General features: G+C 49.7%; 1 protein-coding gene across 2 annotated transcripts in view; it reads right to left on the bottom strand.

Moving 5' to 3' along the window:
• Nucleotides 1-25,688, bottom strand: part of Argl (Argininosuccinate lyase) — a 76,459-nt gene that overhangs the window by 31,600 nt on the left and 19,171 nt on the right. The window contains exons 7-8 of one of the 2 annotated variants that reach the window (XM_075685995.1): nucleotides 25,272-25,349; nucleotides 23,387-23,464 (exon numbers count right to left, since the gene is read on the bottom strand). In XM_075685995.1, coding sequence (XP_075542110.1) covers nucleotides 23,387-23,464; nucleotides 25,272-25,349 — 156 coding nt within the window. The remainder of the gene's footprint in view (nucleotides 1-23,386; nucleotides 23,465-25,271; nucleotides 25,350-25,688) is intronic. The other variant, XM_075685996.1, reaches the window with a different exon arrangement.

The following is a 25,688-nucleotide window of genomic DNA, read 5'->3' as shown; positions in this document are numbered from 1 at the left end:
GCGTGTGTAACTGTACGGACGCTACGCTGGTCCCTGCCCTATGAGGGCCTCCCCTCCACCGAAGGGAGACTTTAAGCCCTGGGGGAGGAGGATTAGTAGAGAGAGAGAATAAACTTTATTCAAGAACCCCGGTCCGGTTCGCCCGCTTTGTTCTAGTTATCTGCCAAGCAGAACGTCGTGATGAGCTCGATCATGGCACATACGTAGTCGGAGGAGGAGTCCGCCAGCCATTCCTCAAGTGTCGAGGTCTACGGGTGGGTCGTGTGGGGACAAGGAAGAGTGCGTTTGTGAACGCCTCCATAGTACCGCCTCTCTTCGCTTCATGTGTGTGTCTGCTTGTGGATACTTCATGGAGTTGTTCCGTAAATCGTCAAGTTTTTCGCGTCTTTCCGCCCGCGCGAAGGCAGATTGCTCATTCAGAATCAGTGGGTCCGGCCACCACAGAGGAGGGCCCGGGAGATTTGCGCGGGATGTGGCATGTGCCACTTCGTTCCCTCTGATCCTTGTGTGACTAGGAATCCACTGAATCCGCCCTCTAAGGTTTGAGTATGCATTGAGGTGCGTTGTTAATGCTGAGTGCAGTGCCGCGGAAACGTTCCTGGCTGCGAGTGCCCTGCATGCAGCCTGGCTATCTGTTCGAATGAGCAGATTTCGTTCGTGTGGATTTGGCATGGTCGTGGCCTCCACGACAGCTGTAAGTTCCGCTTGATGTTGTGATGTAATATTGTGGTGTAGGCCCCATGATAAAGGTGTAGAGTCTGTTGCCACCCCTGTGCAGAAGCCTTGATTGTATGGAGAGGCGTCCGTGTATAGGATCCAGTCCTCGGTGTCGTCCTTGAGGTGTAGTGCTCCACTTTGTCATCTTTCTGGTTGGTTGTCTGCCCCCATATTTCGAGGTATTGGGTCGACGGTAATACGGTCTAGCGTGTCCCACGAGGGACATTGTTGTTCCCTGTCTGGGCATTGTGGAATATCGTAGCCTAGATCACGCATAAATGCCCGTCCCTGTCTAGATAGCTTCAGGCGACTAAATTGTGCCTCTTGGTGGAGTTGTTTCAGCTCATCCAATTTAGGCAGCACTGTCGTCTCATCAACTCGGTTGGATCGCGAATATACAGGGGTGCCTAGAATAACTCTCGTTATCTGCCGGAGCATGGTTTCAAGTTTGCATTTTTTGTGTTTTGGTGGCTTGTAAGTATGAATATTAGTACATTATTCGAGGTATAGCAAGGGCCATGGTGAGTCTTCTGAGTTGGTGCTCTTTGATACCTTTCACCCTTTGTGTTGTTCTTATAAGTAGCTTCTTGACTTCATGGAGCTGCTGAATTGTTTGCCGCACCCAAACTTCCGCCTTACCATTGTCCTGCAGCCAAAAGCCCAGGACCTTGATATGCGTAGGACGCACCGTCCCGGGTGCAACCCATTGAGGGCCCCCTGAGCGGTGGCTGAAACTGTTCTCCGAAGCCCGTTCCCGAGTCTTTTCCAGGAGAGCCTTCGCGCGCGCCCGCCGTCTTCCCACGTTGTGTTCTGGATGGACGTTGCGTGGGATCGGGGCGACAGTGATGCGGTCCCGCTGCTCTCGAGGGATGCTGCAGAACTTCGTTTTGATTACTGTGGGGGGAACGCCCAGCTCCTGTAAGATGTGTCTTCGAGCTTGTGTGGTAGATAGCCTGACGAACTGGGCCCTCTCCTGTGCTCCCGCTATTTCCTCTAGCGTGTTATGCATGCCATGTTGAAGTAAGCCTTCCGTGTGAGTGTATATGGGGATGCCGAGAGCTCTCTTGATGGCCTTCCTGATTATTGCGTTGAGCTTATCCCGCTCCGATCTTTGCCAGTTGTGCATGGCCGCGACGTAAGTGAAATGACACATTACGAACCCATGTACCAATCTCACGAGGTTATCTTCTCCGAGGCCTTGCTGCCGGTTGGCCATCCTTCTGATTAGTCTGATGGGATTGTCCGTCTTCTTAGTGAGTCGCAGCACTGTCTGGTTGTTTGAACCACTCGATTCTACCTTCATGCCGAGAATCCGGATAGCATCCACCCTCGGTATATAGCCTCCGTCTCGTTATGTCTTTCGAGAGGTCTGACCCCTCCGATCATTTAACGTAATGAACTACGAAATGCGCAGTAGGCTTTCGCCTTCACATGTTACAAGAGTGTAACACACTATGGAACTTTTAGCAGCGTAGCTGTTTAAGCTTTTAGTTCCGCCGTGGAGCGTTACCAGAAATTCAGCCCAGCTGTGCGCCGCCTCGCGTTGCCTAGCAACCACCTGCGAGAGCACCGAGCCACGTAATCTCCTCGCACCCCACGCGAGGCGGAGTCGTGATGTCACAGCGAGTAAAAGCTCGGAAGACCGGGCGCGGCGACACACCTATCGCCTCCTCTACTCCGTGCGTATACGTGCTGCTGCCATGGAAAGACCGAAGAAAGTACGGACGCCCGAAGAAGAAGCGTGGAAGAGCGCCCTGCTGCCAAACGAGAAGCGATGCGTCGCCGCCGAGCTGATCCGGAGCACCACGCCGAAGCTGCGGCTGAGAAGAGGCGATGCCGAGTCGACGATCGCGAGTTTCAGTCCAGGGAATGCGAGAGTCGGCGCCTGAACGCTCGACGTCGCCGAGAAAGCGATCCCGGCCTGCGACTGCTCGAAAACTTTCAGCGTGAAGCCCGCCAAGACAACAATTTAGAATAACCTAGCATAACCTCGCAAAACCTAGAAAGAAATTAGCCAAGCCTGCCATAATCTAACAAAACCTAGAAACGACTCAGCCAAGCCTACCAACAACTTAGCAAAACTCAGCATAACCTCGGAAAACCTACAAACAACTTAGGAAAGCCATGTAAAACTAGGTGATCACAAGCTCCTATGTTGACTCCAGCCTTGCACCACTAGTGCAAGCTGCGCACGTTTTCTTTTTTGGATTGTTTTCCAATCGCGAAAACCACAATTTCTTCAATGCCCTAATACTGCGCCTACAATTTCTCGATCTTCGTCGTGTTAGGCGAATTTGGAGGCATGTTTCAATACTCGCCGTAGACGGCTAAGCGGACAGCGGCCATCTTAAATATCATTCCAGTTCTCACGGAGACGTGAAAGTAGACAGCTTCGCGAAGACAGCATCGAAGGCAAAAACGAGGCAGCCTACTTTCCTGTCCAACCATGATGGCGGCTGAGCTGGGCACTTGGAAAGCCGACAAGAAGGCTGTCTGCGCACAACGTAGACACGTGATCCTACGCACTTAATGTAAGCTACATCGTGTTTTATGGCGATAACAATTATATGGACACTCCAGGCGTATTTCTGCCGCCGCTGTCACCGTCGGCGTCGCCGTGAGAGAGAGAGAGAGAGAGAAGGAGATTCTTGAATATGGGAAGGAAAGGTTGGGGTAAAGTGAAGCGCAGTAACTGTCGCCGTGAGGTTCCGTATCATTGAAAGCGTGCGAGGGTGATCCGTCGAACGTGGTTCAATCTCGCGTGCGCGAGCGAGGAATGCGGCCCTGATGCGTGCCTTCCCCTGTGGCGCGCGAGGCATGGAGGTGAGGCGAGGGAGGAGGGGAGTTCTTCTCCGGCGGCTGCTACGATCATGGAAGAACGAAAATACCTTCCTCAATGGCTGCGATGCCTTGATGTTCTCCTCGCCCGCCGCTCCGTACAGAGTGGAGACAACTGCGGCGTCTGCTACGGCGTTGGCCACGCGAATCGCGGACGCGTAGTAGACGCCTTTGGCGGACGCCAGAGGGACGCTTTGCCGGCGCTCGTTATCTTGTATGTGGTCTGCGACAGGGCTAAAGTGCGCGCCCGCGCGGGCTTCATCTTCAAAGAGATCTGAGATGTTTGCAGACCGGTAGCTTTGTAGTGCCGGTAGCTTCTTATGCGCTGTGCCTTCGACGTTTCGTACGCGTTGAAGTGACAGCTGGACGGCGGTCAATTGGCTCGCGGCTGCTGCCGCGATTCATAACTCCAGCATTTTCACAGACAGTTTCCGCTGTCATCGAGCGATTTGTGTTCATGTTTACCTGTGCGCGCGTGACACCGGGCTCGCTAACTTAGTCAAAACACGTTGACGGGCTGCTTGGTGCGAATCCATGACAGAATGTGTAAGCGCGACTAAACAAGATGCCTGGACAAGAACAAGGAACAAGAACTGCAAATTTTTTTCATGGTTTGCAGGCGCAAATACCTAAAATATAGTAATGCGTGCTTTTGTCAACTTTTTCTTGTCGCCGCGAGGTGGCGTCATGTCGCAGAAGCGTCTTCCGTGCGTCTTCCAGAAGCGCGTTCTATTACAAGGCATCGAAGCTTTCTCGGCTGTCTCCTTGGCTGTTTACGTAGACTGCCTCCTATGGATGGATGGAAAAACTTTGATAAGGTCCATCGGGACGTGGGACTGCTCTCACGTCGGGACAGAAAGACCTAGCCTCTCCGCCACATTGCGGGCCTGTTGGGCTGCCCATAGTTGGGATTCAAATTCGGGACTGCGTAGGGCAGCCTCCCACTTGGACGACGTAACATCTTCGTCACGCCAGAGCATATTTTATCTAAGTCTTCTATGCTGGCCAGAATTGGAACAGATCGTAAGTGTGGAATTGTTCAACCACCGTATGTCCCGTGGGCAGTTCCATTTTCAAAAGCATTCTGCAAAGGTTGGGACTGCCACAGGAACTTTTTGGGCACTTTTTGGGGCATAAAAATCGTGTTGTAGGTCATATATTTCAATCAACAAGTCAATCAATCAATGAAATCTTTATTTATATATTACATTTAAATTTCAAATTGGCAACAGAATAGGAAGGCATTTCTGCAAAAGCAAATACTTGTCATCGTCTTCGATTTGACTCGCCTACCTCTACTGCTCGACGACGAATCACTACTACCGGCGTGGCGGCGCCCTTTTCTTTTTTTTGCCACCCTTGACGCTCGTGTTCGCAGCAGACGTGCTGCTCTTGGAGCGGCGGCGTCGGCTCCTGCTTCGTCCCCTCTTTCTTTCGTGGCTGCTCTCCAACTCGGTGGTGTACTTTCCGCAGCATCTGCCTGTGCGCTTGTCACCGCGGCCACTGCGGTACGACTGCCTAGATCTGCCACGGCTCCTTCCTCTCTTGGCATGGTGACTGCTGCAGCCAAGGGGCTGACTTCGCGAGCGGTGTCAACGCTTAGCAGCCTTGGTAGCGGAAGAGTTGGAAACGCTCGGGGACGATCGAGTTCCGGGATCGCGTCTTTCGGCGCACTCTCTGTGCCTTCCGTGAAAGTCCCTTGCTGGTAGACGGAACGTACCCGTCGGCGTCTGGTGTCGGTTCGCCCGTATGGCGGTTGGTGTGAATTGCTGAACCCTTTTGTGGTAGACTGAAAACGGTTGCAGTAGAAGATATGCAGGCCAAAGCTTGTGCAGCAAAATCTCGCTGACATTACCACCGTGCACAGCTAAATCACGGCTTCGGCTTGTGAAACAGACACGGAAAGAAAACCCTCGCTTTTCAAGCTTCACAAGTCGGAAGGCAAGAAGCTGCTAAGGAAGCGAATGTGCGTGGAGCACTGCAGGCTTTTGAAAGAGCAGTTGAGTGTTAGGCTGACGACCGTCTGCAAGCCATAATGCAGAAAACGCGAGTTTTTGAAGAATGAGGAAGACCAAGAAGATTGTGACAGTGGCATGGTTGAAATCGGCAAAGGATTCTTCCTTTATCAAGCCATCGAACGAAAGCTTTATGCATACTCTGGCAGAAGCTCTGGCAGAAGCTCTGGCAGAAGCTCTGGCAGAAGCTGTGGTGGCGATGGCTTTAGGCGTTGCCGGCTTCGCAGACCGGGACTTCGTCGCTGGTGGTGACAGGTTCTTATTTGCAGGTATTCCATGCCGCCGCTTGACGGTGGTGGTCTCCAGAGATTGAGTGCACCCATCGTCGGCAGCAGCCGGCTTCCGCTTCACCTGGGTGGTCTTGGGCGGGGCCGCTTCCTTCTTGGCTCGATCATCCTCCTGCGTCACGGCAGCAGAGGTGTCACCGCTTGGGGAAGAGCTCCGTGATCGCGTCTTGCGGCTCACCCTTTGCGCCTTCCGTGAACCTCCCTTGCTGGTGGATGGAACGTTCAAATCGGCGTGTGGTGCCAGTTCACCTGAAGCCTTTATCAACTTAGCAGAAGCCGTGGTGGCGATGGCTTTCGGCGTTGCCGGCTTCACAGACCGGGACCTCGTCGCTGGTGATGACGGGTCCTTATTGGCAGGTCTTCCATGCGGCCGCTTGACGGTGGTGGTCTCCAGAGATTGAGTGCACCCATCGTCGGCAGCAGCCGGCTTCCGCTTCACCTGGGTGGTCTTGGGCGGGGCCCCTTCCTTCTTGGCTCGATCACCCTCCTGCATCACGGCAGCAGATGTGCCATCACTCGGGGAAGAGCTCCGTGATCGCGTGTTGCGGCTCACCCTCTGCGCCTTCCGTGAACGTCCCTTGCTGGTGGATGGAACGTTCACATCGGCGTCTGGTGCCAGTTCACCTGAAGCCTTTATCAGCTTAGCAGAATCCGTGGTGGCGATGGCTTTCGGCGTTGCCGGCTTCACAGACCTGGACCTCGTCGCTGGTGATGACGGGTCCTTATTGGCAGGTCTTCCATGCGGCCGCTTGACGGTGGTGGTCTCCAGAGATTGAGTGCACCCATCGTCGGCAGCAGCCGGCTTCCGCTTCACCTGGGTGGTCTTGGGCGGGGCCGCTTCCTTCTTGGCTCGATCACCCTCCTGCATCACGGCAGCAGATGTGCCATCACTCGGGGAAGAGCTCCGTGATCGCGTCTTGCGGCTCACCCTCTGCGCCTTCCGTGAACCTCCCTTGCTGGTGGATGGAACGTTCAAATCGGCGTGTGGTGCCAGTTCACCTGAAGCCTTTATCAGCTTAGCAGAAGCCGTGGTGGCGATGGCTTTCGGCGTTGCCGGCTTCACAGACCTGGACCTCGTCGCTGGTGATGACGGGTCCTTATTGGCAGGTCTTCCATGCGGTGTTTGGATCGCACCGCTGGTACGATCTGTTGGGAACTCGGCGCTGACGCCCGTGGTTGTACCTGGGTCGCAAGCCCCAAGGGTAGCGTTGGCCTGGCGGCCTGGGGTACAACTGGAAGCATCCGAAGGTCCCGGCAAAACATGAGTCGACTGGTAACAACGAAACAACTTGTTTATTTTAACATCGCAAAGAGTTGGTGGTCAGGTTTGACCGAAGTAGAGAGACGGGAGAGCACTTCACTCAACAGAAGAAATCGGAGCCCCTCCTTTTTGGCGTCCGGGGGCAGCTGTTTTTATACTCTCGCAGTTGAGGGCAAGAAGGAACCCCTCAAAAGACGAGCACGTGAATGTACAATGGGCTAATGGTGACGCACACTGTCGTAGCGATGCCGTAGCACCATGTCGAGCACGATCTCGTAGCACCCTGTCGAGCACGATCTCGTAGCACCCTGTTGTAGCGCTGCCGGTCGGGCACAATGACTGTAATGAGAGGATGATCCCTGCTTTGGCATCGCCTGTTTCGGGCACAATGACTGGAATGCGAGGGTGATCCGTTGCGGTCGCATCGCCGCAGTCGCGCCTGGAAACACCTGCCGATGAGCGTTGCGGTGACGACGATCGGGCCAAAATGTCTGCCGCCCCTCCGCAGTCGCGCCGGCAAAACCACGTGTCGCAGGCGAAACGCAACAGACCGCCCCGCCGGGGGAAGGAGATCCCGATGGACAGGGGACTGCATCCGCTGTCCGGAGGGATGTCGCTCGATGATGCTCATAACCGAAGTCGGGCGTCCCTCGACGTTTCTTGAGCGCAGCGCACAGAGAAGGCCTCGTTCTCTCGTTCAGGTTCGCACGGGACACTGCAAAGTGACTTCGGGAGAGTTCACATTTTTGTTCTCGTTCCCGGCAAGCGTTAGAACTACGCTGAAACTCAACCGCTCAGTCAGCAAGCACGGCACAACCCTCACTAAGCCCTGCCAGGCTCTTTCCCCTTTTTATACCACTGCCTAGTTCCTTACAGTAGTCTAGCATCACTCAGAACGCGTCCACAAATTGAAAAATTGCACTAGAAAGCATATCATCACTTTGAAACACTAAACAAAAGCAATATGTTAAAAAAAATCCTGCCTCAGGAAGAAAAACATCAGTAACAAACAATTTTGAGGCTGATTCCTACGTTAGGGGCTTCGACTTAAGCCATCGGCGTTACCGTTGAGACTCCCCTTTTTGTAACGCACCTCAAAGGAATATTGTTGTAAAGCGAGGCTCCAGCGCAGGAGGCGGCCATTTTTGGGAGAGATGGTCTGCAGCCATTGGAGAGGGCAGTGATCCATCTCAATGATAAACCTCGAGCCGGCTAGATAGCATGACAATTTCTGAACGGCCCACACGAGACACGCACACTCTTTCTCGGTGGCGCTATACGCCTGCTCACGACTGGACAGCTTACGACTAGCATACAGGACGGGGTGTTCTACTACTCCATTTTCCCGTTGGCACAGTACAACGCCCATGCCTCGCTCACTAGCATCGCACTGAACAACGAACCCTTTTGTATAGTCTGGCGATCGTAGCACAGGCTGGCTTGTTAGGGCACTCTTTAGGGCGCTAAAAGCTCTTTCCTTTGTCTCGTCCCAGACGACTGTTTGAGGCTCTGTCTTTCTTAGAGCATCCGTCAGGGGAGCCGCGATATCAGAGTACCTAGGGATGTACCTCTGATAGTAGCCGGCGACACCCAAGAACGACCGAATATCGGTCTTTGTGCGCGGTTGCGGAAAGTCTCGCACAGCGGCCACTTTTATTTCAGAGGGGCGGCGACGACCCTGACCAATCACGTGACCGAGGTAGACAACCTCGGCCTGTGCTAACTGGCACTTAGGAGCCTTGACTGTCAAGCCCGCTTCGCGCAGGCGGGTTAGCACTGCCCGCAAGTGTGCCATATGCTCATACCAGGATGCGGAGAATATCGCTACGTCGTCTAGATACGGTAAAGCGAATTCTTGCTGTCCCCGCAACACTTTATCCATGAGGCTTGAAAAACAGTATGGCGCGTTCTTCAAACCAAAACTCAACACTTTAGGACGGAATGTTCCCATTGGTGAAATGAACGCCGCATACCTACTAGCCTCTTCTGTAAGTGGAACCTGCCAATAACCCCTGACAAGATCTAGGGTGGAAATAAACTGAGCGCTACTAACTTTCTCAAGGCGCTCCTCGATGTTAGGGATCGGATAAATTTGATCCTTAGTGATGGAATTAAGCCTGCGGTAGTCGACGCAAGGACGAGGTTCCTTGCCCGGTACCTCAACTAAAATCAAAGGGGAGGTATAATCACTCTCACCTGCCTCAATAACACCGAGCTGTAGCATTTTCTTTACCTCAGCCTCCATAATATCGCTCTGGCGGGGTGACACCCGATACGCCTTGGATCGTACTGGCTCTGTGGAGGTAAGTTCTATATCATGAGTAAGTACAGAAGTCCTACCAGGCCTCTCAGAGAACAGACCTTGAAACTCTTGTAATAGCTGGTGTAGTTCGGTTTTCTGCTCGGGCGACAGCGGTGCTCTACTGATAAGGTCACTAATGACTTGACCGGTGTCTTCCCTGTTCGTCACTGAGCCTAGTCCCGGAAGCTCGACCGGAAGCTCTTCAGGAACGTTTACCATCATGCACACCACTGCTTCCCTTTGTCTATAAGGTTTGAGCAGATTACAGTGGTAAACTTGCTGTGCTTTCCGCTTTCCTGGCAGACTTACCACGTAGTTAACGTCCGACAGTTTCTGAACAATTCGTGCTGGGCCCTCCCACTGCACGTCTAGTTTGTTGTTTAGCGATGTGCGCAATATCATGACCTCATCGCCAACCTCAAAACGACGGGCCCTGGCTGTCCGATCATAATAAACCTTGGCCCTCTGCTGGGCCTTTGTCATTGCTTCACCTGACAACTCCTGTGCCCTTCTTAAGCGTTCGAGGAGCTTAAGCACGTACTCCACCACGACTGGGTCGTCGCCCCTACCTTCCCATGATTCTCGAAGCATGCGAAGCGGAGATCGAAGCGAGCGACCGTACACCAGTTCAGCTGGCGAAAACCCCGTAGCTGCATGCGGCGCGGTCCTTAAAGCAAACATCACCCCAGGCAGACACAGCTCCCAGTCAGTTCGATGTTCAAAACACAACGCTCTCAACACGCGCTTCATGACGGAGTGGAGCTTCTCAACGGAATTCGACTGTGGGTGGTACACTGAGCTGTGTAACAGCTTTACCCCACACCTTTCGAGAAAAGTTGTCGTCAAAGCGCTAGTAAACACTGTGCCCTGATCTGATTGGATTTCCGCAGGGAAACCAACTCGCGCAAATATGGACAGTAGTGCATTAACTATCTCAACTGAGCTGAGTTCTTTAAGCGGCACTGCTTCAGGGAACTTTGTCGCTGGGCAGATCACAGTCAAAATGTGTCTGTACCCCGTGGCTGTTACCGGCAGAGGTCCCACAGTATCAATAACGAGCCGTCTAAAAGGCTCCGTAATGATAGGTACCAATTTCAACGGCGCCCTCGATTTGTCCCCTGGTTTGCCCACCCGCTGACAAGTGTCACATGTCCTCACGAAATGGTCTGCGTCCCGAAAACACCCTGGCCAATAGTACTCTTGCAAGAGACGGTCCTTAGTTTTCTTAACTCCTAGGTGTCCGGACCACGAACCCCCGTGTGACAAGCGCAACAGATCCTGACGATAGCATTGAGGCACGATCAGCTGATCGAACTCCACTTCTCGGCGGTCTAGATACTTCCGGTACAGGACTCCCCCTCTTTCCACAAAACGCGCAGTTTTCCTGGCGATACCTTCTTTGACATTGCAGCGCACGTTTTCCAGGCTGCCATCCTTTTTTTGCTCGGCTATCAAAGCCGTCCGGCTGACTTTTAGCAACCTATCAAGTCCGTCTGACGTAGGCGCGATGAGCAAATCAGTAGATAGCTCTTCTAACTTTCCCGCGTCGGGCGTTTCCTCTCCAGTATCTGGCGCCTTTAACGTTACAGACTCAAGTTTATTCAGTTCGGGCGTGCTCTGAATATCAGCTTGCTGCGCCTCTGACCCTCTTTCGTTGTTTGATAACGTCGGCCCCGCAACCACCGCCTTTGCAGCGAGCTCCCGAACCTTCGATCTGGTTAAGGCCTGAACACTAGCTTCACCAAACAAAAGCCCCTTCTCGCGCAGGAGGTGATCGGACCTGTTTGAAAATAGGTACGGGTACTGGGGTGGCAGCATAGATGACACTGCCGCCTCTGTCTCAAGCGCTCCGAAAGGTCCTTCAATAAGCACCTTTGCTACTGGCAGACACACGCTATGAGCTTCCACGGCTTGCTTGATCCACGCGCACTCGCCCGTGAACATATGGGGTTCTACGTAAGATGGGTGAACTACATCCATCGTAGCTGCGGAATCGCGAAGCACTCGGCACTCTTTCCCGTTCACGAGGAGGTCTCGCATGTAAGGCTCGAGAAGCTTCATGTTCTCGTCAGTGCTGCCTATTGAAAAAAACACAACTTTTGGTGTTGTTTCCGGACACTGCGCCGAAAAGTGACCCGGCTTCTGGCACGTATAACAAACGCCCGCTCGCCTCATCTCGAACCGCTTTCTGCGTTCGGCTTCGGCTGCCGCCGTCTCCTTAGGTTCGGTCGCACTGCTTCCACTCGCATCCGCACTACGCGTGTTCCCCTTTGCTCTCATGGGTGTGAACTTCGGCCTCTCGAACTTCGAGCCAAATTCACCCTTTTGACCATCCTTAGCTCCGCGAGCCCGACGCGTCACAAACTCCTCGGCTAGCTCAGCGGCTTTAGCCACCGTACAAACGTCTGGCCTATCCAAGACCCAGTATCGCACGTTCTCCGGTAACCGACTATAAAACTGTTCTAGCCCGAAGCACTGCAGAACTTTATCGTGGTCACCAAACGCTTTCTCTTCTTTGAGCCACTCCTGCATGTTCGACATAAGCCTATACGCAAACTCTGTATATGACTCACTTTTGCCTTTCTCATTTTCCCGAAACTTCCGACGGAACGCCTCCGCAGACAGCCGGTACTTTTTTAGAAGACTCGATTTCACTTTGTCGAAATCCTCTGCCTCCTCTCTATCCAAGCGAGCGACTACGTCGGCCGCCTCGCCGGGTAACAAAGTGAGCAAGCGCTGTGGCCACGTTTCCCGAGAGAACCCCTGCTTCTCGCACGTTCGCTCAAAGTTAACCAGGAACAAACCAATGTCCTCTCCAAGCTTAAACGGCCGCATCAGGTCAGTCATTTTGAACAATACTCGTTCTCCTGCACCGTGTGCCTGACTTCCATTACGAGCGCGTTCCATCTCTACCTCGAGACGCTTCATTTCCAAAGCGTGTTCGCGCTCTTCTTTTTTCTCTTGTTGCTCTCGCTCTTTCTGTTCTTTACGTTCACGCTCTTCTTTTTCTTTCTGTTCTTTAAGTTCACGCTCCTGTCTTTTTGACCTCTCCTCAATAGTCTCAAGGCATTCCGACAGCTCGTCATCCTCAGCCTCTAACTCAAGAATAGCCTTTAGCAGTTCAGGTTTTCTGAGTTTGTCTGAGACATCCAGACCCAACTCTCTTGCAAGCTCCAACAATTTCGGTTTGCGCAACGACTTCAAATCCATGGCTGCTCTGAATGCTGCTTTCTCTACTGCTTACTATTGTCTTGCCGCAAACTAACCCGGCAGCAACGACAACCACAATTACCAGCTCTGTTTCTGACACTAACAAAAGCCTGGCAAAGCTCAGAAGAAGAAAGTCCCGCACTCACCAAACCTCGCAGGCAGGAATTCCGCGCAGTCGTTCCGCTGCAGGCAACCAGTCGTCACACAGGGCTCGTTGCACTGCTCCCGGATCGTCGTTGAGCTGCTCAGCATACCGTCAACTGCATCTCTTTGCTGCTGGCCTCCGTTGTCGCGATCTCACCGCTGGCAGACAGTTGTTTGAAGTCGTAGGCGATCTCACCGCTGGCAACCAGATGTTTGAAGTCGGAGGCGATCTCACCGCTGCCAACCAGATGTTTGGATCGCACCGCTGGTACGATCTGTTGGGAACTCGGCGCTGACGCCCGTGGTTGTACCTGGGTCGCAAGCCCCAAGGGTAGCGTTGGCCTGGCGGCCTGGGGTACAACTGGAAGCATCCGAAGGTCCCGGCAAAACATGAGTCGACTGGTAACAACGAAACAACTTGTTTATTTTAACATCGCAAAGAGTTGGTGGTCAGGTTTGACCGAAGTAGAGAGACGGGAGAGCACTTCACTCAACAGAAGAAATCGGAGCCCCTCCTTTTTGGCGTCCGGGGGCAGCTGTTTTTATACTCTCGCAGTTGAGGGCAAGAAGGAACCCCTCAAAAGACGAGCACGTGAATGTACAATGGGCTAATGGTGACGCACACTGTCGTAGCGATGCCGTAGCACCATGTCGAGCACGATCTCGTAGCACCCTGTCGAGCACGATCTCGTAGCACCCTGTTGTAGCGCTGCCGGTCGGGCACAATGACTGTAATGAGAGGATGATCCCTGCTTTGGCATCGCCTGTTTCGGGCACAATGACTGGAATGCGAGGGTGATCCGTTGCGGTCGCATCGCCGCAGTCGCGCCTGGAAACACCTGCCGATGAGCGTTGCGGTGACGACGATCGGGCCAAAATGTCTGCCGCCCCTCCGCAGTCGCGCCGGCAAAACCACGTGTCGCAGGCGAAACGCAACAGCGGCCGCTTGACGGTGGTGGTCTCCAGAGATTGAGTGCACCCATCGTCGGCAGCAGCCGGCTTCCGCTTCACCTGGGTGGTCTTGGGCGGGGCCGCTTCCTTCTTGGCTCGATCACCCTCCTGCATCACGGCAGCACTTTTTCGGCCTCAGTCGTCCGTCAGCACTGGCTCCCGTAGTGTCCGCGCCTATGTCGCCAGCGTTAGGGCTGACAGGAAGTGTGTTTAAAGGGTGGCTTCCGCAAGAGCAGCGCCCGCAGTGGGAGAACGGCCTCCTTAACTAGTCCAGGCAAAATCTGTTCGGGCCAGTCGATCAGCGTTCGCGAGCTCCTTGGAACGGCGCGTGGAATGACGAGCTTCTTCTTCTTCGTCTTGCCAATCTTTTCCGCAAGCGTATTGGTCGCCACCTGTGCTGCCCTAGCTATCTGGTGGCGACACCTGCGTTCCCTCCAGTGATTAAGCGTCACTTGCAATTGCGACGGCAGAGTTTGCAGGCGTGTTTTCCGGCCAGAGCGCGTCTCTGCGTCCCATCTTGATAGGCTGTAACGCTACCGCCTCTATACTTTTCCAGACTTTTCCAGATAATGCCCTGGTTTTGGATTACGGCAGCAACGGCAAGGAGCACTCATGAAACGCATGGCTAAATTTTGCTTCATCGTACCGGCGACGAGACGATGGCCACATTATTGGCTGAGCGAAGGCCGTCGACGGTGACGTCATCGGCATGAAGAATACAAGAGGAGCGGCACGACATCCACCACATCAGAGGGCACGGCAACTATCTGGCGGACAGTATGAATGAACGGCTGCTGTTAATTTTCCAGGTTAGTTCTGGGAATCATACTGCTTCATACCGTAGCGACGATAGGTTTTTGTTGGTTCTGCCGTGCCCTCGGCGGTGTTGTGCTGTACTAATTGATGTTTGGTCTATGATGCTGTTGTTGACGTCGGGAGATCTAGAGGAGAATTCTGGCCCTCCAATAGAGCAAAGATTACAGACAATTTTGGACAACCAGGCTAAATCGGACAGCAGACTAAATGCTATTACAGAGGAAACCTCAGCACTAAACCTTAATACAGACCGACTAACCGATATTCTTGAGGTGGTCCAGGAAATGTATGTTAAGATTGCTTCTCTTGAAAAGACTGCAAGGTGCCAGGCTGAACGACTAACAGAGTTAGAAAATAGAAGCAGGTGCAACAACCTTGTGGTTTTTAGTGTTCAGGAGCGGAGCAAAGAATCTGAGGCTGACTTGAAGAAAGCTGTTGTGAATGACATATTTGGAAAGCAGTTGGCCGTTCAAGTAAAGTCAATAGAAAGAATTCACCGCATCGGAAAGAAACACCCAACACAATGTCGACCCATAATAATGAGATTTCTTGACGGCAGGAAAAAGGATAGCGTGATGCAGAATTGCAAAAAAAAAACTGAAAGGGAGCTCTGTAAGCATCAGCAATGATTATGTGCATGAAACTGTAGTAGTTAGCAAAAAATTGTGGGAAAGTGCTGCTGCGGACAGGGCGAATGTCAAAAAGGCAACCCTCCTCGGTGACAAGATTAAGATAGACGAGCAAGTATACATATGGGACACAGCTCGAAATGAGCGGTGCCCATATCAGAATCGCCGAGATAAAAGCCATCAAAGCACACGCTCTGAAACAGGCATAGCGCAAAACATGCATTCGACTCGGAATAAGCCACCTGAAGCATAGCTACGCTTGATTATCTTGAACACTCGTAGCATTATTAATAAAGTTACTGATCTCAAATATATATTACTGTCGGCGAACCCTCATGTGGTGTTAATAACCGAAACCTGGTTAAGCACCTGGATACCAAGCGATTGTATTGCACCGCCAGGGTATAACATGTTTAGATGGGACAGAGATGCAAGAGGTGGGGGCGTCGCCATTATTGTTAAAGGGCCCCTGAAACGGTTCGGACAAATTTTGTAGACGCGTAGGGTTCAGCTTAGGTAGAACATTCGCACCACAATTTAAGTGAAGCGTTACGTATTAACGGAGCTACAAGCGATTAGAAGTTACCCTCCTCCCTAGCCATGCTTTTCCTCCTCAACTCGTTCGCCGAGCGAGCGGGGCTAAGCTCCGCCTTCACTGGTCCAGCGTCACGATGCGACGTCACATCGTCCACTTCCGGTTGTTTTAGAGCCCGCCCCCGCCCGCGCGAGACCTCTCCGCTAGCCGCTTGGCCGTCGACCCCAAGCGAGAGCTGTCGAAGCAGCGTGCGTTGCAAGCAATCTGTCGTAGCGCCGAACATGTCTGGTATTCCGTTAACCACACACTAGCGGTAACCACAAGCAAGCTGGTCATTTCGGCAAATGACTGGAGGCATAAACTCAAGCTGATGAAGGAACTTTAGCGTAGACGTACGTGAGCGGCCTGATCGGTCTGCACGGTCCATACACTTGTTGGCGCAGCGCTTAACCAGCCAAACACAGCGCTAATATTGCTCTAACCAAGTGTAAAACATTTTAAACATTTATAAAAACAACGTGTTGATGATTACACTCCTGCGAAAAATACACACCAGCAACAAAGAAGAATACACTTCTTGCTGCTACTGTGTATGGTTGAGCTCTGTGCCACCAGGTGGCTGCACCGTGCAGACCATTCAGATTTGCCCTTCTGCTCATCTCGTGGGTCATCCCGTTACGGCACAGTCAAGCGGCAAAACCATGGCCAAACTCTGTCCCCTTGCGCTTGCGTTTGCCCTAATACCGGAGTCGCGAAACGCTATTGCGTTAGTAATCTTCCGGTGTAAAGTGACGGCCACAAACGCGCAAATCCTGGCGCCGATCGGATAGCGGCAGTCCGATGCCCAGCAGCCAGTTCGCTCGTACGCAGCCTTGCAGAGGGACACGATGTCGCAGCTTAACACATTGCCACTCGCTACGTTTGCAGTCCACAAGGCAACAAAGTCGAATCATAGTGCTCGCGAAAAGACTGAGACCGATTCTGACCGCGGAGCTATCGACAAAATGGAGTACGTTGTAACACAAGCAGACGACACTTGCTGTGTGCCGGAAGTGCTCAAGTGTACTGAAAAATTATTCTTGTGCATTCTCTTTATGTTACTTTCTTTTCATAAAAACAAATGAGCTAACATTCCAACTATTATGAAGATCATTTGTTTACCATAAAGTTGGAAAAATTATCGATCACGCGCCCTTGTCAGCCAATCAGATAGCTCGCCCCACTGACGTCGTATGGGTGATTTCGGTCATATGGGTAGGGGCGGCTTAAAATTCCGCCGAGCACTGTGTTGCGATCGGCAGCGATGTGCATTTTTAAAACCTTGTAATAAATTACAAGCTTTACGTGGGGCACTTAGATGGGTCAATTAATGATCAGAAGGACCTACTCTAACGACTCAGTACGTTTGTAGAAAATCGTCAAAAGCGTTTCAGGGTCCCTTTAAGGATTGTTGTCGGGCCATGATGGTAGAAAGCAATATGTCAGAGTCAGTGTGGTGTAAACTAATGTTTATGAACATTGCGTACTTTGTTAGAGTAGATTACAGGCCACCAGCCACTCCACCTGAATTTTTAGATGTCCTCAACGAATTTCTCTGCACTCATGTAAACAGAAGCACTCGACTAATATTGGCTGGCGATTTTAACTTAGGACCCATTGATTGGGAGGCTCTGTCAAGTAACCACACCGAGACAGTGAGTGCAAATAAATTAGTGGAAATTGCCTTTTTTCATGAATTAAGACAAATTGTTAGCGAATACACAAGGGTGACACCCGCATCCCGATCAATACTGGATTTGGTTTTTCTGTCCAGTAATGTCGGAGCTTATGGCTTATGAATTCTGGATGGTATATCTGACCATAAGATGGTTTCATTAGGCATACTTCCCTCGTCGTGCAATAATTCTGCCGACTTAGGGCGTACAGAACGAGTGCCGATTAAAGATTATGAATGAGGAGATGATAATTCGGTTCTAGACTACTTAGAAAAATCATTTGACGAATTTGAAATTGCCTCCCAGTCGGAGTCAGTCGAGGAATTGTGGCGGCGATTGAAATGCATTATTACAACTTGCGCCAACAGATTTGTACCAAGTCGTTACGAAAAAAGAAAACAGAAAAATCCATGGATAACTCGCGACATTGTTCACATGAAACGTAAAATAAGAAGGCTACGCAAACAGCCAAAGAAATTACACGAACTATCACAAGTGCGGAGCAGCCTTACAACAGCATTATCAGAATCAAAAAGAAAGTTCTTCAATGAGACTCTCGACAACTTCATTAAAAGTGCACCACAGAAATTTTGGCGTATTTTGGGAGCACAGAAAGCAAATAGAGCAGATAACACTAGAAGGTGACCTTGTGACAGACACGCAACAAATAGCAGATGGTTTCAATGAGTTCTTTCAATCGGTGTTTCACAGAGATACAGATATATCTGTATCTCTGTGAAACACCGATTGAAAGAGCAGGAATAGTTTACGTCATCTGTGACGTGATTATAATCACGTCACAGATGACGTAAACTATTCCTGCTCTTTCCTAAGGAGCCTCTTTCGTTTCGCCATGAGGGCGTGTTTAATCAACTGCTAAACTTAGATCCAAAGAAGGCCAGTGGCCCCGACGGTAATTCTGAAGCGATATGCCGAGTGGATATCTTTTTATTTAGAAATTATTTTTGAACGCTTTTTACGGACTCATTCCCTTCCACAAGATTGGCGCTGCGCTGCTGTTATACCGGTGTTCAAAAGTGGAAATCGCCTGCTTCCAAACAACTATCGCCCTGTATCCCCGACATCTGTATGTTGCAAACTCATGCAGCACGTAATAGCAAAACACATTCATTTTCTGGAAACGAATAAGTTATTTTATGTAAATCAGCATGGTTTTAGACGGGGCCTCTCAACGGTTACCCAACTAATCGACACGGTTCACGATTTTTCAGTGGCTTTAGACGAACGCCAACAGATTGATGTGATTTGCGTTGATTTTAGAAAAGCGTTTGATAAAGTGTCGCATAATAAGCTGCTTTTCGAACTCCGCCAAGTAGGCATCAATAATGATATCTTAAAATGGATTGAAGTATATTTAACAGGTCGGAGGTAAGTTGTACGCATTGGTAATAGTGTGTCAGGATTTTTGGAGGTATTTTCTAGAGTACCACAGGGGTCGGTGCAAGGCCCATTATTGCTTTTGCTTTATATAAATGATGCAGTTACAGTTGTTCAGCCGCCAGTGGTGTTGAAGCTTTTGCAGATGACTGCTTATTTTATGCACCAGTTACCTGTAAAAACGATCAGGTACAACTTAATCAGTGCCTTGAAGGTCTTCATACTTGGTGCCGGAAGTGGGACATGGAAATTAATTATGCCAAAACTACCTTCGCGCACATTACCCGAAAGGAAAACGTTGTTTCCTTCCAGTATCGCATTGGAAATGTTATTCTGACAAATGTGTCTAGTTGCAGATATCTTGGTGTATTGATTGCTGATGACCTAAACTGGCGCAGCCATATTGAAAATGTGGGCTCTGCATCGTACAAAAAGCTGTGTTTTCTTCGAGTAAAGCTACGAAACGCAACCAAAGACGTCAAGCTAATGGCATACAAAACTTTTATTAGAGCTGTTCTAGAATACGCTGCCACAGTTTGGAGTTCCCATCAGAAAAGTCTAAACGCTAAACTGGAAAGAATTCAAAGACTTGCAGTCCGCTTTATATGTTCTAGGTACAAAAAGACAGACTCGGTTACCGAAATCCTAAGTTCATGTAATTTGGAATTATTAGAAATTAGGCGACAGAAGAACAGGATAAAATTATTTCAGATTCTCCAAGGTCATATAAAGATTGATAAAAACAGGTACATACGTGCACCTGGTAGACTTAGCAAGAGAATAAATCATGGTGCAACCATCCGTCTTTATGCCCCCCGAACAAACGTCTTCCGTTCGTTTTTTCCTGACGTCATCGAAAAACGGAATGGCCTACCTGCACATATTGCTGAATGTACTGATGTAAAAGCGTTTGAAACTCTTCTTGATAGTTTTGTTCCTTGAAATTATTTCAAGGTTTTCTTGGTGTTCTGCATTCCTGTCAATCATTCTATGCCACTTGTTCGATGATCTTGATATTTTTCGATGATGTTTTGTTGAAGATTTATGATACGTCGAAATTCCTTCCATATCAGTTTTGTATTTGTGATGTATACCCTCTCTGTAATGACCCTCACATGAGGGTTAACAGTATGTTTAAATAAATAAACATTCGAAACCCAGCATTTGACATGGTGTCCCCAGTGGCCGGTTGAACTCCTTCGTTTGCTTTTGTGTACCGAATGCGAATCAAGGTGCCAATGAGCAACATGCGTCCTATCTGAAGTGGCTCGGCATCTCTACGGCAATACGTGTGCGACTTCATTAACTTTGCGTCCTGGCCGACTTGGAAAACCCGTTAGGAAAATTACGCAGCCGTCTCTGGAGTTTGCCACACTTTTGCAGAAATGCAAGTGAATGCACTCACTTCTATATTGTGTGAGACCTGGAAGTCGTCCCCTTTTTGAAACCTTTTCGTTTCCATGGATCAACTGCGGTTCTACGTGACTGTCGTGAAACGTTTCATCGAGCGCTTAGTGCACCAAACAAACGAAGTTTGCGAATTTTCTCGGTTTTACTCAGGAACAGGGTGAAGGCGTCGTTGCTTATTGCGCCGAATTATGGAGGCTGGTCAAGCGTTGCAACTACCAGGCTCCTCAAGTGTAAGAGCGTCTAGTAGGTGACAGATTTGTGGATGGCCTAAGAGACGCACGCCTCTATGCCCTTGACATAAAGCGTTAACAACAATGTAGACAGAACACAGCCTTGCTTCAGTCCTCTGTGAACTTCCGCAAATTCATTGCATTTGCGGCCTTTGCATGCGATATGTACTCGGTTGTCCCTATCAGCTCCACGAAATCGTCATCTGTGCCCTCTTGTCTGAGAATATCACATAGCAATTCCCAGTCTGTGTTGTCTACGCTCCCTAAATATCTAGAAATGCTGCCCATGAAAGTCTATTCCGAGCTATTGAAATTTATGTGCACTGTGTTAGTAAAAATATATTATCCTCTAAGCGTCTGCCTCGTATGAAACCATTCTGTAGTTCCCAGAGTATATCGTTTCTTTCCACCCACTTCGACAGCTCTAATTCTATGGATTTGCATTGCCATTATATCTATCGCCGATGCTACTGTAACTGGCCAGTACAAGCTCGTTTTATCATTATCCCCTTTGCCATTAGAAAAAAAGGTTTATCTTGCTTTGACGCCACGCAAACTAAATTGTCTTCGTTTTAATCATTTCTATGACATTAGTCAGCAGTGCCATGCTCATTGGACCCAGCTGTTCATTTCACGGTACTAGGATATCATCGCGTCTCGCGGCCGTGTTGTTAGGAACATTTACTTCTGATTTTTTCCAGTAAAAGCTTTCTACGATAAATTTTGGTCTCTCGGGGCTCTGTGTTGCTGGATCTGTCTGAGCCTGGACTATACGCTCTCTTTCTTGCCGAGTTACGCCTAATGACGTATCTGTCACATTGCATCGTCTCCTTCGAAGGTGTACCGCCTTCATCCCTTAATTTAAGCCGTTTGCGAATTTTTAGTCTAATTATTGCTGCATTCCGCTTCCCCTTTATTTAAGATTATCTCGGTGGGGGTGCAGAGTCTTTCCTTCGTTTGTGTACACGGCGAGGTGTTTATATTGCTTGACTATGGGTATGACTTGCCTTTGAACTGACACCGTGCAACACCGTGCAATTACTCATCTCTTCATTAAAGATAATAATTACCGACCCGGACACTCTGCGCCATCTACTGGCACCTGCCTGAAGTCCACGCGTGGCGCGTGTGTTCATACATATTCTGACAAGATTGGCTGATAATAATTGCGTGCAGTGGCGTCACTAAATGGGGGGGGGGGGGAGGCAGTGCTTCAAGTCACGAGGGATCTGGAGGAGGGGGGGGGTCTGCCCCCTCTCTTATATTTAAGGTCCGCCCCCCCCCCTCGATCGGCAGGCCAACAGTAGTACTGCGGCACCCATTGGACAAGCGCTGGAGGTTATTTTATTATCAGTAGTGCCTTGAGCAGGACAATTCTATCTCCAAGTTTTCGATTAATAATTAGTCGCAATTAATCCATTCATGTGGCGTTCAGCAAAAAAAGGAAAAAAGGATAGCAGGTACTATCGTACCGCTGCATGCACATTCCCCAAGGCGCTGCATATGATGGTCACCACCTTTGTTGGACTAAGATTGTTTGACCTATTCACTGCCGGGTCCTGGGATTCAACGCTGCAATGATTATATATAGCGCTCACTTTTGAACCATCTCCTCGCGCCTCGTGCTGACCGTCACATATCTCGTCGGTTCCGATTGCTCTCCTACCCGCACAGTCTGAGTGATTTACATTTACATCAACTCTCTCTTTGCCTCGACTGGCGGCCAGCTCAACCGACTCCGGAACAGTGCAGCAGTCTTTACTCTCACTCCTGCGAACTGCCCTCTACTGCATTGTCCCGTTCACGCTGTGCATCGGCGCACACAACTCGCCGGTCCCAATCGCTCTCTCACCCGCACGGTCGGGATGATTCATAACTAAATCGTCCCTTTGTTGGCTAACTAGACTGGCGGACAGCTTCACCGATCCTTCAGCAATGCAGTTGTCTTCCTTTGAGCTACGCAGCTCGCAATCCTGCGAACTGCCCTCATTGTCCAGCTGCCACTGCGCTGCGACACGCAGGTCTGACTCGCACTTCATCCCGACATGGGTGCTCGTGCCTGTCGGGTGGTCATCAGTACTGTGTACTTCGTTAACGATTCCTGTGACGCGTGCACATGGCGACTGTGCCGATTCAGTCGCAGCTGGCCTAACTGTCTCTATACAGTGCTCTGTTGGCACAGCACCTCGTCGCTCCCATTACAGCCTTCAGTGGCTTTTGTTGCCACTAAGGCATCGTTAGTTGCTAGCACTTTGAGTTCACCTATGAAGGTGCTTTCAAACTCACAAGTACTACTACTTCTCACGGCTTTCGACCAAAGTATGCTATCGACTTCCGCCCTCTTTTGCTGCGTCCAGCCTACAGATTTCTCAAGCCGTTGTTGTCTTTGTTCGATTGCCTGCTCCAAGCCTTGCATCTCTTTGTCCAATGCTTTAATATACTGCCTCGTTACTTCTGTTAGTTATTTTTCCTGCAAAATTATTTTCAGTTTATGCTTAGCTTCTTCCTGTCTTTGCCTAATTTATTCCTGTTCTTGTCTAATTGCTTCCTGTCCCTGTATTTTGCTTAGAATTCGGTTACCTAGATTTTCGTTGAGTTTAAAATCATTGTCACTTTGGTGAATGGTTTTACAAATTTCTGTTTCCGTTAAGTCCTCATCCACGTCAACCTCGAGCTCCTCGCACAACCACAACAATACATATATGAGCGTGTGTGACTGTGCGCACGCAATACTGGTTGCCGCCCTATGAGGGCTCCCTTTGCACTCAAGGAAGGCTAAGCTTTGCCAACGACTAATGCAGCGGCGCTAAGCTTCAAGAAATCATCTTCCTTACAAAATATTCCCGGAATTCCTGAAACGCTGCTTAGAATGTGCCGAAGGCACGTACTAGACATGTACGAGTGTGTTGCGTGGAGTACTCGTCTTACCTTCCCAGAGGACACACGTTCAACCTGCGCGAGAGATCGAGGAACCGATCTGCGTCCTGCCGGAGAAACCAGGCGTAGCTGAAAGGGTAGAGCGTGCGATTGATTTACATTCCGCGGAGAAGGAAATGCCCGTGAGCACAGGAGGAAAGATAAAAATGGGGGAAAAGAAATGTCAAGCACCCAAAGACGACTGCGCAGTTTACAACCGAGCCTTCCTTCGGACAAAATTTCGGTTTCCAGCGAGAGAAGCAACTGATTCATACGGGCACTAATATTAAATGCGCCGCGAGTGAGAAGTGTGAATGGCGTACGAGAAATGCAAATTTGAAACAGCCTAGCCAACACCGGTTCGTTTCTAATGCACTGTCGCTCGTTATAACGTTTTTGAAGATCGGTCCCCGCGGAACTCGCAGCACGTTAAGCATGTTTTCTCTCGTAATACGTTTCCCTGTAAGCTACGTTGAAATTCTCCACACCCGTCATGACTGTGTTGGAATGGTTTATTACTAGTACATGAAACGCCACGAAACAAATGCAGATCTGTAACGCCCGTTCAATATGCATTTCGCGGACCCACGTAGGACGTGTAGTAGCCGAAGGAGCGTATTGCGTGTCATGGGGACCGAGTTTCAACGACTTATATAACCCGAAAATTGTATCAGCGATGAATTTGAGTGAAAAAGATGTATAACAGCTTGTATACAAAGCAGTGTAACCGACGCCCAACGCGTTAATCTCATTCATTGAGGCTAAAGGAGTATTCCTGCCGAACTAACTTATTCGAGCAATCGTGCGACAATCGTTTTTTGCCCCCGGGTCCATTCATGAATGGAACGCCCTCCCTGAAACTGCACTTGAGAGCCCAACCGCATCTTCGTTGGTGCAGGCACTCCCCGCAAAGCTATGACCTAAACTATTGCTCAGGGTATCTTCCACACTCTAGATAGTGTACGATACAGCTAAACAATACAAGCACGCATGTGTACTGCACCTGAGACACCTCTTGTGCTTTTTGTTCTTCGTGCTTCTTTGTGATGAAGTGTTTTCTACTTGCCGTTGTGTTTACACACGTGCCCTGATGCTTTCTACCATGGAGTTGTTTCTGCTTAGGCTTCTTCAATTTTTTGTTATTTCTGTTTGCGATATCCTATATCTTCTTTATTAAGCTATAGTTATTTTCTGGATTGTCGCACGCTGTTATTTTCCCTACATATTCTTGCATTGTATACCCACTATGTTTGTACCTTCGTACTACCTTTTACATATTTCTTGTACAAACCACTCCTGTTTAAGGCCTGATAATCAAGGTGGCAGCACGAAATAAATAAATAAATAAAACTTGTGGTATAATTTGCACACTGCATAATACATTGAAATTTGGTGCCTCGTCTTAACCCCGTGTGAACTGTTAAGTCAAAGACAATGTAATGAAGCCTTTTTATACGACGTAGCTCCAACACTCTGTCAGTTCGCGCACTCAGCACACGCTTTGGAAAACAGAGTAAGTTTACACCTCTTGCGAGTTCATTGCATGCATGATGGAAACGAAGGAGGACATCTAATGCATCTGTGAAACCCTACTCGCTTTACAATAATTGAAAGAGAGCGTCCGTGAAAGCTCCTAAAAGATCATAAAGGACATTTTTACTCTGCTTTACAGTCGAGCCTCGATATAGCAAACAGGAGTGATATAACGAATTATCGGATATTATGAAGTAATTCAGAAACATTCCTCGCCAGTAATGACATACGTAACGAAGACATGCCTGCAATGAGCACTGAATATAACGAATATATATTTTAGTGTCAGATACGGCTTTCTTATAAGCAGGCTGGACTCTGTTTTATTTTCTCGAGAAATATATCAAGCATCAATTTCACCTACCTAAGCATCCAATGGGAGAAGCGGATAGGTTGAGCCTTCTGGAGGTGCGTGTAGCCGGGCATAAGCACGTCGATTTCTCTGAAATACGCGAGATGTGTAGGCATGTTGCGCGTTTCTAATCAAACACGCACAGCTAGTACTTGTATAATAAAGCAGGCTGTTACATTTACACTTCTATCGTTTCCTCCCTGGCCACTTTTTTCAAACAACAGTATTCTCGAAGTAACTACTGAGCACTCGGCCATTAATCTTTCCTTTAGGTAGAATTTTCGTCAGAGTGCGTCGCAATTTCTTTTTTTCTCGCATTCAAACTTGCCAGTACTGTCGCCGCATTATGGGTCGAGCGAACAAGCTCTAAACAAGTTCTGTAGCTTGTTTGCTCCAATGCGGCAGCAATGCCTTCATGCAGCTTGTTTA

The sequence above is a fragment of the Dermacentor variabilis genome, chromosome 3, assembly GCF_050947875.1.
Source record: "Dermacentor variabilis isolate Ectoservices chromosome 3, ASM5094787v1, whole genome shotgun sequence".
In the NCBI taxonomy this organism is placed as follows: Eukaryota; Metazoa; Arthropoda; class Arachnida; order Ixodida; family Ixodidae; genus Dermacentor; species Dermacentor variabilis.
Note: the sequence above shows the minus strand (reverse complement) of the source record. Positions and strands in the feature narration are given on the sequence as shown.